Source organism: Bombina bombina, chromosome 4 (genome assembly GCF_027579735.1).
Source record: "Bombina bombina isolate aBomBom1 chromosome 4, aBomBom1.pri, whole genome shotgun sequence".
NCBI lineage: Eukaryota > Metazoa > Chordata > Amphibia > Anura > Bombinatoridae > Bombina > Bombina bombina.
The window spans coordinates 551014887-551031027 of NC_069502.1; the positions used below are offsets into that span (position 1 = coordinate 551014887).

The 16141-nt window shown below is 42.3% G+C and overlaps 1 protein-coding gene across 1 annotated transcript in view; it reads right to left on the bottom strand.

The window, feature by feature from the left end:
- CEP162 (centrosomal protein 162) overlaps nucleotides 1-16141 on the bottom strand; it is a 450005-nt gene that overhangs the window by 290374 nt on the left and 143490 nt on the right. The window contains exon 12 of the mRNA XM_053710490.1: nucleotides 7149-7425. Coding sequence (XP_053566465.1) covers nucleotides 7149-7425 — 277 coding nt within the window. The remainder of the gene's footprint in view (nucleotides 1-7148; nucleotides 7426-16141) is intronic.

Below are 16141 nucleotides of genomic sequence, written 5' to 3' on the forward strand. Positions count from 1 at the left end.
AATCACCAACGCCTGATCCGAGCAATGACACGAGGAAGAAGGGCAAACGGAGGAAACACGTATGCTAGACTGAACTTCCAAGGAACTGCTAGAGCATCTATCAAAAACGCCTGAGGATCCCTTGACCTTGATCCGTACTTCGGGAGCTTGGCATTCTGACGAGACGTCATGAGATCCAACTCTGGATGTCCCCACTTGAGAATCAAACTGGAGAACACCTCAGGATGAAGTTCCCACTCCCCCGGATAAAAAGTCTGTCTGCTCAGAAAATTTGCTTCCCAATTGTCCACCCCTGGAATGTGGATTGCAGACAGAGAGCAATTGTGAGTGTCCAAAATAATAAAAAAAAGAATAATCTTGGCTACCTCTGTCATGGCTAAATAACTCAGAGTTCTCCCCTAATGATTAATGTAAGCCACTGACGTAACGTTGTTTGACTGAAATCTGATAAACTGAGCTAAATCTAACTGAAGCCAGGCAAGAAGAGCATTGAAAACTGCCCTCAGTTCTAGAATATTTATGGAAAGAACAGCTTCCTCCCGAGTCCACAGACCCTGAGCCTTCAACGAACCCCAGACAGCTCCCCAACCCAGCATACTGGCATCCGTAGTCACAATCACCCAGGAAGGCCTGCAAAAACAGATTCCCTGGGAGAGAAGATCCTGAGACAACGACCAAGGAAGAGAATTTATCGCAGCCTGATCTAAAACAATCCTTGGAGACAGATCTGCATAATCCCTGTTCCACTGTCTGAGCATGCATAACTGCAGAGGCCCGAGAGGGAACCAAGCAAATGGAATGATGTCCATGACTGAAACTATCAGACCAATAACCTCCATACACTGGGCCACCAACAGCCGAGGAGAGGACTGAGGAGCAAAGCACGAATTAAACATTTTTTACTTCCTTGCGTCTGTCAAAAAAATCTTCATCTCTAGAGAATCGATAATGGTCCCCAAAAAAAACACTCTTGTAGCCGGAATCAAGGAACCTTTTCCTAAAATCACCCTCCAACCGTGGGAGAGCAGAAAAGACAGCAATAACTTGCTAGAAGAAAAGATGGCACCTGAACTAGAATGTCGTCCAGATAAGGCGCCACCGCAACCCCCTGCAACCTGAGCACTGCCAGCAATGCTCCCAGGACCTTTGAGAAGACCCTGGGAGCTGTCGCAATACCAAAAGGAAGAGCCACAAACTGAAAATGCTTGTCTAGAAAAGCAAATCTCAGAAACCTGTGATGGTCCCTGTGAATGGGAATATGAAGATACACATTCTTCAGATCTACTGTTGTCATAAATTGACCCTTCTGAACCAGAGAAAGAATTGACCCAATAGTTTCCATCTTGAAAGACGGAACTCTGAGAAACTTGTTTACACACTTGAGATCTAGAATGGGCTGAAAGTTCCTTCCTTTTTGGGAACGACAAACAGAAACCTAGCTCCTGCTCCAGAACTGGAACAGGAACGATCACTCCCATATCGAAAAGATCCTGAACACAACTTAAAAATGCCCTTTTCTTTATCTGGTCTACAGATAACCTGAGAAGAAACCTTCCCCTGGGAGGAAAAGTCTTGAACTCTAGCTTGTATCCCTGAGACACAATGTCTATCACCCAGGGATCGGGAAGATCCTGAACCCAAGCCTGAGTGAAAAAAGAAAGTCTGCCCCCCACAAGATCCACCGCAGGATTGGGGGCAGACCCTTCATGCTGACTTTGAGTCAGCAACGGGCTTCTTAGATTGCTTCCCCTTGCTCCAGGACTGATTGACCTTCCAAGAGGGTTTAGACTGATCCTGCTTGGAGGAGGAGGGAGACTTACCGGAGTAGTTACGAAAGAAACGAAAATTACTATGACGACCCTTTTGTTTATTTCTCTTATCCTGAGGAAGAGAATGTCCTTTCCCTCCTGTGATATCAGAAATAATCTCAGCCAAACCTGGCCCAAACAAAGTCTTACCTTTGTAAAGAATATATAAAAGCTTAGATTTAGAGGACACATCCGCAGACTAAGATTTTAACCATAAAGCCCTGCGTGCCAAGACAGTAAAGCCAGAAATCTTTGCTCCCAATTTGATAACCTGTAAAGAAGCATCCGCAATAAAGAAATTAGCCAATTTCAAAGCCTTGATTCTATCCTGAATCTCCTCAAGAGGAGTATCCTGCTGAATAGAGTTAGACAACGCATGAAACAAATAAGCTGCCGCGCTGGTAATAGTAGCAATACACGCAGCAGGCTGCCACTGAAACCCCTGGTGAATATACATCCTTTTAAGCAGAGCTTCCAACTTCTTATCCATTGGATCTTTAAAAGAGCAACTATCCTCAATAGGAATAGTAGTTCTCTTAGCCAAGATAGAAATTGCTCCATCCACCTTGGGAAGTGTCTGCCAAGACTCCTTAATAGAATCCACAATAGGAAACATCTTTCTAAAAATTGGAGAAGGGGAAAAAGGAATTCCAGGCTTTTCCCACTCTCGAGAAATAATCTCGGAAACACGATCTGGAACAGGAAAGACTTCCGCCACAGAAGGAACTTCAAAAAACGTATTAAGTTTACTAGCCTTCTTGGGAACGACTATAACCGTCGAATCAGAGTCATCCAAAGTAGCCAAAACCTCTCTCAGTAACAAACGGAGGTGCTCTAACTTAAATCTGAAAGAAACAACCTCAGGATCAGCAGAAGGATTTACACTATCAGAATCTGAAAATTCACCTTCAGACGCTATAGAAGTATCTTCCTCCTCAGACTTAACTGCAACAGAGTCAGAAACCTTAAACTGTCTTTTCCGCTTCCCCTGTAAAACAGAAAAAGCAGACAAGGCCTCAGATACCGCAGAGGATATGCGAGTAGTCATATCCTGCAAAGAAAAAACAACCTTAGACGAAACGCAGGGCACTGCATGAGAAGAGGAAAAGGATTGGGATGATTGGGAAGAAAGCTGCGGTATAGCTTAAACAGGAGAACAACTCTGAACAACATCCGCCTTAAATAATGATGGCTCAGAAAAAAGCCTATCCCTATAATGCATTGTTCTCTTAATATAAGAGTAACAAAAAGGGATAGGTTGGCTCCACATTAGCATCCAAACATAAGGAACAAGTAACAGATTGTAGGTCCTCTTGGTCCATCTTTACAGATGATAAAAGAAAATTTAAACCAATAAAACTGCAAAAAAAATAAAAAATAAAAAACATTACTGTCTCTTTAAAAGAGAAAAAAAATAAACTCAGAACCCCATATAAGAAAGCTACCACCTAAAAAGCACCTCTACACCTCAGCAAGCCTTTCTGAGGTGCTCACCTGCCCTCCTGAAGTCCAAGAAAAACCGTAGACTCAGCACATAGCCGTTGCGCCACAAGATCTGCTCCACCCGATGCCTATGCTAAGCAGAGCTGACCAAACACTTCCGTATCTAAAAGGAACTGCAAGAAAAAAGGCGCACAACACAAAGTCGCGCCAAACAAGCCCAGCTCCACATGGGCATATACACAAAACTCCCGATCGGCACCAAAACTGCATACGCAGCAAAAAGTCACTGGAAGAAAAAGTAAAAACACGGAACTCTCCGGTCCCATAAACCATCACATAAAATAAAATCTTCTATACTGCCAAATAAAAAACCTGCACACAAGCAGGAATAAAGCCCCAATATAATCCATAAGTGCCAATCTTACTGGCTCCTACAGCAAAGAAAATAAGCACCTACCTCCATAATAAACTACCCGGCAGCAGGGTAGCACACAAAGTATGAGAGGCACCATTCCTCACATGAAAAAAAGAAAAGTCTGAGTAATCCTACACAGGCAGTCCAAATTAGGGCAGCAAACTACTTGGGAGGCGCAGAGGAGATTAAACCCCCCAAATTCCCAAATGCTTAAAAGCAACCACTTCTCTACTGAAGAGACTGAAGTGGACTACGGCTAAACCCTTAACAAAGATCAGAACATCTTGTCCTGCTTTGAAAATAACAAACTCTTGATTGTAGATTCATACAGACACCTAACTTTACCACCGCCTTGCAACTACTACAGGAAAAGAGAATGACTGGGAATTGTGGGTAGGGGAGTGGTATTTATCAGCTTTGCTGTGGTGCTCTTTACCTCCTCCTGCTGATCAGGACTGATATTCACAACAGTAATTAGGATGATCTGTGGACTCACCGTGTCATTAGAAAGAAATTAACATTTTATTACCTTATCTCTTCTATACCCCCCTGGGAGTGTAATTTATTCTGCCGGCTGTGTTTACACAGCTTATCTATAGCTTGGACCTAAGGCCAGAAACTTTTAGAATAGGTGTGGATACCACAGGATAAATAAAATATTTCACATGCCATTATAAGGGTAAAGGAAATACTTGTAAACAATGTAATACACCCCAGCAGGTAAAGTGGATCATTGGGAACAAATTAACCCCTTAATGACCACAGCACTTTTGCATTTTCTGTCCGTTTGGGACCAAGGCTATTTTTACATTTTTGAGGTGTTTGTGTTTAGCTGTAATTTTCCTCTTACTCATTTACTGTACCCACACATATTATATACCGTTTTTCTCGCCATTAAATGGACTTTCTAAAGATACCATTATTTTCATCATATCTTAAAAGTTACTATAAAAAAAATTATAAAATATGAGGAAAAAATGGAAAAAAACACACTTTTTCTAACTTTGACCCCCAAAATCTGTTACACATCTACAACCACCAAAAAACACCCATGCTAAATAGTTTCTAAATTTTGTCCTGATTTTAGAAATACCCAATGTTTACATGTTCTTTGCTTTTTTTGTAAACTATAGGGCCATAAATACAAGTAGCACTTTGCTATTTCCAAACCATTTCTTTTCAAAATTAGCGCTAGTTACATTAGAACACTGATATCTTTCAGGAATCTCTGAATATCCATTGACATGTATATATTTTTTTTTAGTAGACAACCCAAAGTATTGATCTAGGCCCATTTTGGTATATTTCATGCCACCATTTCACCGCCAAATGCAATCAAATACAAAAAATTGTTCACTTTTCACAAATTTTTTCACAAACTTTTGGTTTCTAACTTAAATTATTTACAAACAGCTTGTGCAATTATGGCATAAATGGTTGTAAATTCTTCTCTGGGATCCCCTTTGTTCAGAAATAGCAGACATATATGACTTTGTCGTTGCTTTTTGGTAATTAGAAGGCTGCAGTGCCCAGCAGTGAAGGGGTTAATTAGGGAGCATGTAGGGAGCTTTTTGGAGTAGTTTTAGCTTTAGTGTAGTGTAGTAGACAACCCCAAGTATTGATCTAGGCCAATTTTGGTATATTTCATGCCACCATTTCACCGCCAAATGCGATCAAATTAAAAAAAACGTTAATTTTTTCTCAATTTTAGGTTTCTCACTGAAATTATTTACAAACAGCTTGTGCAATTATGGCACAAATGGTTGTAAATGCTTCTCTGGGATCCCCTTTGTTCAGAAATAGCAGACATATATGGCTTTGGCATTGCTTTTTGGTAATTAGAAGGCCTCTAAATGCCGCTGCGCATCACACGTGTATTATGGCTAGCAGTGAAGGGGTTAATTATGTAGCTTGTAGGGAGCTTGCAGGGTTAATTTTAGCTTTAGTGTAGAGTTCAGCCTCCCACCTGAAACATCAGACCCCCTGATCCCTCCCAAACAGCTCTCTTCCCTCCCCCACCCCACAATTGTCCCCGCCATCTTAAGTACTGGCAGAAAGTCTGCCAGTACTAAAATAAAAGGTATTTGGCCCTTTTTTTTTTTTTTTTTTTAAAAAAGCATATTTACATATGCTGATGTGTAGGATCCCCCCTTAGACCCCAACCTCACTGATCCCCCACCAAACAGCTCTGTAACCCTTCCCCTCTGCAATAATGGGCGCCATCTTGGGTACTGGCAGCTGTCTGCCAGTACCCAGTTTTGTAAAAAAATTTGCCTTTTTTTTCCCAAAAATGCCCTTTTCTGTAGTGTAGCTTTCCCCCCCCACCAAGACCAACCCCCAACCCCTTCCAGGTCCCTTAGATTAGATCTGTAATATTTAAATAGTATTCGTTTTTTTAACTTAACTTTTTTTTTTTTCCTGTAGTGTAGCGGTTCCCACCCACCCGCTCCCGCCCCGTGCACGCGCCCGCCCACCACCCCGTGCACGCGCGCGCTCCCGTGCGCGCCCCCGTAGGTGCCGCCCCCGATCCCGCCCCCCTCCACTCCACACAGAGCATCGATGGCCGCCCACCCGCCTCCCACGTAAGCTCCCACCCACCGATACCGGCCATTGATGTCCGGTGCAGAGAGGGCCACAGAGTGGCTCTCTCTGCATCGGATGGCCAAGGGGGGTTATTGCAGGATGCCTCCATATCGAGGCATCACTGCAATAACCGGAAAGCAGCTGGAAGCGAGCAGGATCGCTTCCAGCTGCTTTCCAGACCAAGGACGTACGCCACACGTCCTCTGTCATTAACTGCATTTTTTTGAGGACGTGTGGCGTACGTCCTTGGTCGTTAAGGGGTTAAAGGGGAGAACATTTTTGAGCAAACTGTCTCTTTAAGGGAAACGTTTTTTTTTTTTTCAGTAGTGTCCCTTTAAGCTGTAAAAATCTTATGAATTTGTTTTTTGTGCTTTTTTTTTCCCCAAAGGCAGAAACAAAGAGGAAAGAGGATGGAAACATGAAAGGAAGGGGGAAGGGTAAATCAACACATCTAAATTGGTCTCAGTATTCTCTCAGTATGTGGACCAATTATAAACACATCTGTAAAAAAATAATAAAATAAAAAAATACTACTTCATGTAGTGGCACAATACATTGTGAAACAAGACCAAGTGACGCAGAGGGTTTTTAGAAGATGATAATATATACTAATAGAGATGTAGGTACAGTGCAGAGAGACACACTGATAGTGAAGCTGTGGCATTATATAGGTTATTAGCAAATAATAAATGCCATCCTGCTTTAAAAGTGTTCATTGATAATGTACCTAGTGTTTAAGATTATTTAAAATAATATTGTCATCTGAAATAGGATCTAGATCATAATAGGTATAGGAGTTCATTGTGAGCCTAGGAAGTATGAAGAAGCATGTTTCCCATAGAATGAAAAGAGAAGGATGTATGCTAATAACAATTTTCTACATGGGTAAGGTCTTTCACCTGCTTCCACAATGAGTCATTTGGATGTAGTTCTTCTTCTGACGACTCATACATTTCTTTATTAAGATGGTGTCTGTAATCAGTTGGTTCAGTCTTCCTTTCATAACCAGGCTCAGTATGTGATGTTCTTAACATTTTCAGCTCTTCCTCCTTTTCAACGGTCCAGTCATACAAATAGTCAGAATGTTGCTTTTCCAGAACAAATGACTGGTCTGCTTTATCTGTTGGTCCTTGCCAGCTACAGTGGGGCATTCGGTGGTGTGTCTGCTTTATTAAACTAAAAGTAAAACAATCAAATTGTGAATTAGAGTTTAAAAACCTAAATATTTCTAATACAAAAAAAATACCCCTAAGGAAATTAATCATGACATTACGGCAAATACATTTAAAAACCAAAGACTATGTTGTTGATTACCTCTCTATTGGTATATAATTGTCCTATTAACAACTGCAGATGAGCCCTCTTTGAATGTTAACGGGATTGCTATAGACATTTTACAATATCAAAATATATCCCGAGCATATATAGTGTGTATAATGTGACTAAACATTCATAAGCAATGGAGATCCTCAGCCAAACATATACAGCCATACTTTAAAACCAAGTCACAGTTATTACTGCCCTGTATTACTATATATACAGATACATCTACACACTCTCATATTTAAATTACGTTACCATCAAGTGTATGTGTATCATGGCCATGATCACCACCATTTCCAAACATTAGAAGCGTGGTAGAATCTAACCGTCACTGAGGGATGGAGGGACGTGTCCAGCTACGTCATACTGTGAGACATCAGGATTAACCAATCAACTGACAGTATTTACGATCCTATACCCGGCCACAGGCACTATATCTCTGTCATACGTGTGTCAAAACGAATATCAAATGTGTATATTAGCACAACATGATCACAGCTCACACTTGTGTAGCACAAAAGCATATCAAACAAATAGCTACAGCGTAATGGACTATTAGGGAGGGGGGGGGCGTGTAAAGCCATGTCGTAGCGTGTATCATAAAGCTTAGCCAATCAGCCAACATTATTTGCGATCGCATATGTTGATACCATCCCCATAACTCAGAAGAACCACTTATTATATTGCACATACTATATTCAATACCATATTAATAGTCCACAACTGTGTTGTATCCCCACGTTGTATCGATTAACACATTTTTTACAAGGATATTGCCTTACAATGTCCTGTATATTGATACAGTCATAAATATCCCCTAATTCAAAGAGAATATACCCTTCCTAAGCAGATACTCCATAAATTAATACAAATGAAGAGAATTACTCAATCTAGCATTATGGTACTGTACAGATAAATTAAGCGCTGGCGTATTTAAGGGACATAAGTTAAAGCATTATCAGTGAAACAAAAAACTAAATAGGTGGCCCCATAAATGGGTATTCGTTACCTAGACCGTATCTCCATCATATATATTAAATATTGAATAAGTTTTCTTCTGTGAAAAGCACACTGGTCTAAAAGAGGTTGCTTCCGGGTGGTAAATCGCCATAGAACAAGCCACTGAGCTGTTGTTCGTTCCTGGTAGAGCTCTTCTCTCTTTGTATGCAAATTATTATGACCCTGGGGAAGTCTCCCTATGGGTGATGGGGGAAACCAGACGTGGACTCCTTGCCCAGTGTGCTTAGAGGAATGTGGCTGCACCTCACTGACGAGGCCCATAGGAGGCCAAAACGATCGTCTGGGGTTGTCATGTTCCTTGTTCAGAGGAGAATTGCCTGGTATTTCGGGGCTGGACTGACCTTACTTGGCGGGATCAGACTGATATACTTCAGGAAAGTTTTCTTCTGTGAAAAGCACACTGGTCTAAAAGAGGCTGCTTCCGGGTGGTAAATCGCCATAGAACAAGCCACTGAGCTGTTGTTCATTCCTGGTAGAGCGCTTCTCTCTTTGTATTGAATAAGGCATGTCAGGGGGCATAAGGCTACCACATACTTACAGCTGTGGCTCTCTCAGGTAACCAATTACTTCAGGCCTTCATGGAATATGGTAGTGGACTTTCCATGTAGAGATGCTTCCCATTCAAAAGAAACAGTGCCCGTCAACACTGGTATTAAGTCCTCCTGGATGAACAGTCCCTGGGGTATAAATCCATTTTTAATCTCCAGTTGCAATAACTTCTTCTTCCTGTCTCAACACAAAGCGTAGATCCTTCACTGTATGGTTCATTTCCAAGAAGTGCCTCGCCACTTGTTGATCCGTCTTCTTTTTTATCCAATGCTGTTCTAATCGCACTCTGATGGTTAGCCATCCTTTTAATATCATCATCCGTTTTACCTACATAGTACTTGCCACAAATAGATAAACCACATATTTAGTAGAACAGGTAAGGTGGAATTTGATCTTATATCTGTGATTAGAATGTGGATGATGAAAAGTGGTACTTTGGATCATTGAGTTACAGGTTATACAGGTAATGCACTTAAAACATCCGGTTTCTTGGTTTGTAACCATAACTCTTTGGTGTAGGCATGTTTAGGATCTGTTTTCATTAATAGATCTTGTAGGTTACAACCTCTCTTATAATCCATTATTGTAGGTTTAAATTTCAGGAATGGGAGCAATGTATCTGATACCAATAGCTTCCAATGTTCTCTTATCAATTTAGACATCACATCTACTGCAGGTGTGTATGTAGTGACAAATGTCATCCGTTCCTTTGTATTCTCTTTCAGTTGGTTTGCCAATAATTCTGTTTGTATACATTTGTTGGCTGCTTTCTGGGCTCCCTTGATAATATCAAAGGTATATCCCCTCTGTGATTATTTGACTGACATCTCTTGTAATTGTGTTTGAGTTTCTTCTCTCTGAGAATTATTCCTTATCACTCTGTACATAAATATTCCTTTAGAAGAACAGAAGACTATCACTGACCTATCTAAAGATCCTTCCATAGTGATCCGCAAAGCAAAGCGGATAAAGAAGGAACCATAGTTGTACTCAACTATTCTGATTATAGTGATGAGATCCATTCACAATTGGAGGATCAACTGGTATATCGACCTTTAGCGAGCAATCCCACTAGACAATTCCAGGGGATTGTTTCAGAAGTACTGAAGGAAGGTTTGGAACAGAACTGGATCACAAGAGAACCATATAAATGGCTACAAGTGAAAAAACAGAATTTATGCTTACCTGATAAATTACTTTCTCTTGGGGTGTTATCCAGTCCACGGATTCATCCTTTACTTGTGGGGGATATTCTCCTTCCTAACAGGAAGTGGCAAAGAGAGCACACAGCAGAGCTGTCCATATAGCTCCCCCTCTAGCTCCACCCCCCAGTCATTCGACCGGAGGTTAGGAAGAAAAAAGGAGAAACCATAGGGTGCAGTGGTAACTGTAGTTTAAACAAAAAAAATCTACCTGACTTAATAGCCAGGGCGGGCTGTGGACTGGATACACCACAAGAGAAAGTAATTTATCAGGTAAGCATAAATTCTGTTTTCTCTTGTAAGGTGTATCCAGTCCACGGATTCATCCTTACTTGTGGGATACCAATACCAAAGCTTTAGGACACGGATGAAGGGAGGGAACAAGACAGGTACCTTAAACGGAAGGCATCACTTCTTGTAAAACCTTTCTCCCAAAAATAGCCTCCGAAGAAGCAAAAGTATCGAATTTGTAAAATTTGGAAAAAGTATGCAGCGAAGACCAAGTCGCTGCCTTACAAATCTGTTCAACAGAAGCCTCATTTTTAAAAGCCCACGTGGAAGCCACTGCTCTGGTGGAATGAGCAGTAATTGTTTCAGGAGGCTGCTGGCCAGCAGTCTCATAGGCCAGGCGGATGATGCTTTTCAGCCAAAAGGAAAGAGAGATAGCAGTCGTCTTCTGACCTCTCCTCTTACCAGAATAGATAACAAACAATGAAGGTGTTTGTCTGAAATCCTTAGTTGCTTGTAAATAAAACTTTAAAGCACAAACCACATCAAGATTGTGTAACAGATGTTCCTTCTTCGAAGAAGGATTAGGACACAGAGAAGGAACAACAATTTCCTGATTAATATTCTTATTGGACACAACCTTAGGAAGAAAACCGGGTTTGGTACGCAAAACTACCTTATCTGCGTGAAAAACCAAATAAGGTGAGACACACTGCAAAGCAGATAACTCTGAAACTCTTCGAGCAGAAGAGATAGCTACCAAAAACAAAACTTTGCAAGATAAAAGTTTAATATCTATGGAATGTAAAGATTCAAACGGAACCCCTTGCAGAACTGAAACAACTAAATTCAGACTCCATGGCGGAGCCACAGGTCTATAAACAGGCTTGATTCTGACTAAAGCCTGACTAAACGCTTGAATGTCTGGTACCTCTGCCAGACGTTTGTGTAAAGGAATAGACAAAGCAGATATCTGTCCTTTTAAGGAACTAGCTGATAATCCTTTCTCCAATCCTTCTTGGAGAAAGGACAATATCCTGGGAATCCTAATCTTACTCCATGAGTAACCCTTGGATTCGCACCAACAAAGATATTTTTGCCAAATCTTATGGTAGATTTTCCTGGTGACAGGCTTTCTAGCCTGAATCAGGGTATTGATAACCGACTCAGAGAAACCACGCTTAGATAGAATTAGGCGTTCAATCGCCAAGCAGTCAGACGCAGAGAAATTAAAATTGGATGTTTGAAATGACCTTGAAGTAGAAGGTCCTGCCTCATTAGCAGAGTCCATGGTGGAACGGATGACATGTCCACTAGGTCTGCATACCAAGTCCTGCGTGGCCACGCAGGCGCTATTAGAATCACCGACGCCCTCTCCTGCTTGATTCTGGCAACCAGACGAGGAAGGAGAGGAAACGGTGGAAACACATAGGCCAGATTGAAGGACCAAGGCGCTGCTAGAGCATCTATCAACACCGTCTGGCGATCCCGGGACCTGGACCCGTAAAGAGGAAGTTTGGCATTCTGACGGGACGCCATCAGATCGAATTCTGGAGTGCCCCATAGCTGAGTCAGCTGGGCAAATAGCTCCGGTGGAGTTCCCACTCCCTCAAATGAAAAGTCTGACTACTTAGAAAATCCGCTTCCCAGTTGTCTACTCCTGGGATGTGAATTGCTGAGAGGTGGCAAGAGTGATCCTGCGCCCACCTGATTATTTTGGTTACTTCCATCATTGCTAGGGGACTCCTTGTTCCCCCTTGATGGTTGATGTAAGCTACAGTCGTGATGTTGTCCGACTGAAATCTGATGAATTTGGCCGCAGCTAGCTGAGGCCATGCCTGAAGAGCGTTGAATATCGCCCTCAGTTCCAAAATGTTTATCGGGAGAAGAGCTTCTTCCCGAGACCATAAGCCCTGAACTTTCAGGGAGTCCCAGACAGCACCCCAGCCCAACAGACTGGCGTTGGTCGTTACGATGATCCACTCTGGTCTGCGGAAACACATTCCCTGAGACAGGTGATCCTGAGACAACCACCAGAGAAGAGAATCTCTGGTCCCCTGGTCCAACTGTATTTGAGGAGACAAATCTGCATAATCCCCATTCCACTGTTTGAGCATGCATAGTTGCAGTGGTTTGAGGTGTATCCGTGCAAAAGGGACTATGTCCATTGCCCCTACCATTAGTCAGATTGTCTCCATGCACTGAGCTACAGACGTCCGAGGAATGGAATGAAGAGCTCGGCAAGTAGTTAAGAGTTTTAACTTTCTGACCTCCGTCAGAAATATTTTCATTTCTACCGAGTCTATTAGTGTTCCTAGGAAGGGAACTCTTGTGAGGGGGGAGAGAGAGAACTCTTTTTGATGTTCACTTTCCACCCGTGAGACCTCAGAAAGGCCACTATGATTTCCGTGTGAGACTTGGCTCTTTGGAAAGTTGACGCTTGAATTAAGATGTCGTCTAGATAAGGCGCCACTGCTATGCCCCGCGGTCTTAGCACCACCAGGAGGGACCCTAGCACCTTTGTGAAAATTCTGGGAGCAGTGGCCAACCCGAAAGGGAGAGCCACAAACTGAAAATGCTTGTCCAGAAAGGCAAACCTGAGAAACTGATGATGATCTTTGTGGATAGGAATGTGTAGATACGCATTCTTTAGATCCACGGTAGTCATATATTGACCCTCCTGGATCATTGGTAAGATTGTCCGAATGGTCACATCTTGAATGATGGGACTCTGAGGAATTTGTTTAGAATTTTGAGATCCAGTATTGGTCTGAAAGTTCCTTCTTTTTTGGGAACCACAAACAGGTTTGAGTAAAACCTCAGCCCTTGTTCCGCAATTGGAACTGGGTGGATCACTCCCATTGTATGTAGGTCTTCTACACAGCGTAAGAACACCTCTTTCTTTGTCGTGTCTGTAGACAGACGAGAAATATGGAACCTTCCCCTGGGAGGGGAGTCCTTGAATTCTAGAAGATATCCCTCAGATACAATTTCTTTCTCTGAGCGAAGAGAGAGAGAGTCTGCCCCCTACTAGATCCGGTCCCGGATAGGGGGCTACCCCTTCATGCTGTCTTGGAGACAGCTGCAGGCTTCTTGGCCTGTTTACCCTTGTTCCAGCCCTGGTAAGGTTTCCAGGCTGCCCTGGGTTGTGAAGTGTTACCCTCTTGCTTTGCAGCAGGGAAGGATGAAGCGAGACTGCTCCTGAAATTTCGAAAGGAACAAAAATTATTTTGTTTGTTCTTTGTCTTAAAGGACTTGTCCTGAGGGAGAGCATGGCCTTTTCCCCCAGTGATTTCTGAAATAATCTCTTTCAATTCTGGCCCGAAAAGGGTCTTTCCTTTGAAAGGGATGTTCAGCAGTTTGGATTTTGACGACACATCGGCCAACCAGGACTTGAGCCATAAAGCCCTGCGCGCCAAAATGGCGAAACCTGAATTCTTAGCCGCTAACTTAGCTAGTTGGAAAGCGGCATCTGTGATAAAAGAATTAGCCAGCTTAAGAGCCTCAATTATGTCCATAATATCCTCATATGAGGTCTCCGTCTGGAGTGCATCTTCTAGCGCCTCGAACCAGAAAGCAGCTGCAGTAGTTACAGGAACAATGCACGCTATAGGTTGGAGAAGAAAACCTTGATGAACAAAAATTTTCTTAAGTAAACCCTCTAACTTTTTATCCATAGGGTCTTTAAAAGCACAACTGTCCTCAATTGGTATGGTTGTGCGTTTAGCAAGTGAAGAAACAGCCCCCTCCACCTTAGAGACCGTCTGCCACGAGTCCCGCGTGGTGTCAGATATGGGGAACATTTTCTTAAAAACAGGAGGGGGAACAAACGGAATACCTGGTCTATCCCACTCCCTAGTTACTATATCCGCAATCCTCTTAGGGACCGGGAACACATCAGTGTAAACAGGAACTTCTAGGTACTTGTCCATTTTACACAATTTCTCTGGAACCACAAAAGGGTCACAGTCATCCAGAGTAACTAATACCTCCCTGAGTAATAAATGGAGGTGTTCTAATTTAAATTTAAAAGCCAACGTATATGAGTCTGTCTGAGGAGCAACCTTTCCCGAATCGGAAATTTCTCCCTCAGACAGCACCTCGCTCGCCCCCATTTCAGAGCGTTGCGAGTGTACATCGGATACGGCTACTAAAGTGTCAGAATGCTCATAATCTGTTCTTAAAACAGAGCTATCACGCTTTGCAGGTAACACGGGAAGCTTAGATAAAAATACTGAGAGGGTATTATCCATAACTGCCGCCAAATCTTGTAAGGTAAAAGAGTTACGCGCTAGAGGTGCTAGGCATCGCTTGAGCGGGCGTAACTGGTTGTGACACTTGGGGAGAGGTCAACAGATTAACCTCATTACCTTCTGTCTGAGAATCATCTTGGGCCACATTTTTAAGTGCAACAATATGGTCTTTAAAATGTATAGACATATCAGTACACGTGGGACACATTTTGAGAGGGGGTTCCACCATGGCTTCTAAACACATTGAACAAGGATTTTCCTTGGTGACAGACATGTTTAACAGACTAGTAGTAAGACAAAGAGGCTTAGAAATCACATTAATCAAGCAAAAACACACTTTGCAAAAAAACGTTACTGTGCCTTTAAGAAGTAAAAAAGGCACACAATTTTCCAAAACAGTGAAAAATGCACCAAACTTTCTGAAATTTTCACAGTATGTACCTAAAGCATTGGTAAGATTGCACAACTAGCAAAAATCGATTAACTACTTAATGCCCAAACCGGATCAATAGTAAGCTAACAGACCGGTTAAAACAAATTTAGCACCTTGCCACAGCTCTGCTGTGGCCCTACCTTCCCTTAGGAGTCGGATTTATGGGGAAAAAGCTTCTTATGGGTCCTCAAACTGTAGCAGGAGCCACCATGTGAACACAGCCTGAAGATCTAGTCAATCTAACTGCGCACTAAAGAAACACTCCAAGGAGTTATAATATTAGCCATGTGGGTAACAACCCCTGAAAGAAACCCAAAGGGACCTTCTAAGTGTCTTAAAAACGATATTTATAAGTAAAAACCGTTTGCCATAAAAAAGTGTCAACCCATAAAATAGTGTCAACCAGCATGAATTAGCCCTGTCATGTAAGCTTGTAATTCCATACTTAGTCTGAATAAAGCTTACCCTTCCCTCATGGGGATCTTATCAGTCCTTTTCTAGCATTATCACAGTCTTGTCTAGAAATAAATGACTGAACATACCTTATTGCAGCCTAATCTGCAAACCGTTCCCCCCAACTGGAGTTTTCTTGTACTCCTCAGTCCTGTGTGGGAACAGCAGTGGATTTTAGTTACAACATGCTAAAATCATCTTCCTCTCTGCAGAAATCTTCATCCATTTTCTGCTGGAGAGTAAAAAGTACAAACCGGTACCATTTAAAAATAAACTTTTGCTTGTAGAACAAAAACTACAAATCTAACACCACATTCACTTTACCCTTCCGAGAGAGACCCTATTGCTTAGAGCCGGCAAAGAGAATGACTGGGGGGTGGAGCTAGAGGGGGAGATATATGGACAGCTCTGCTGTGTGCTCTCTTTGCCAC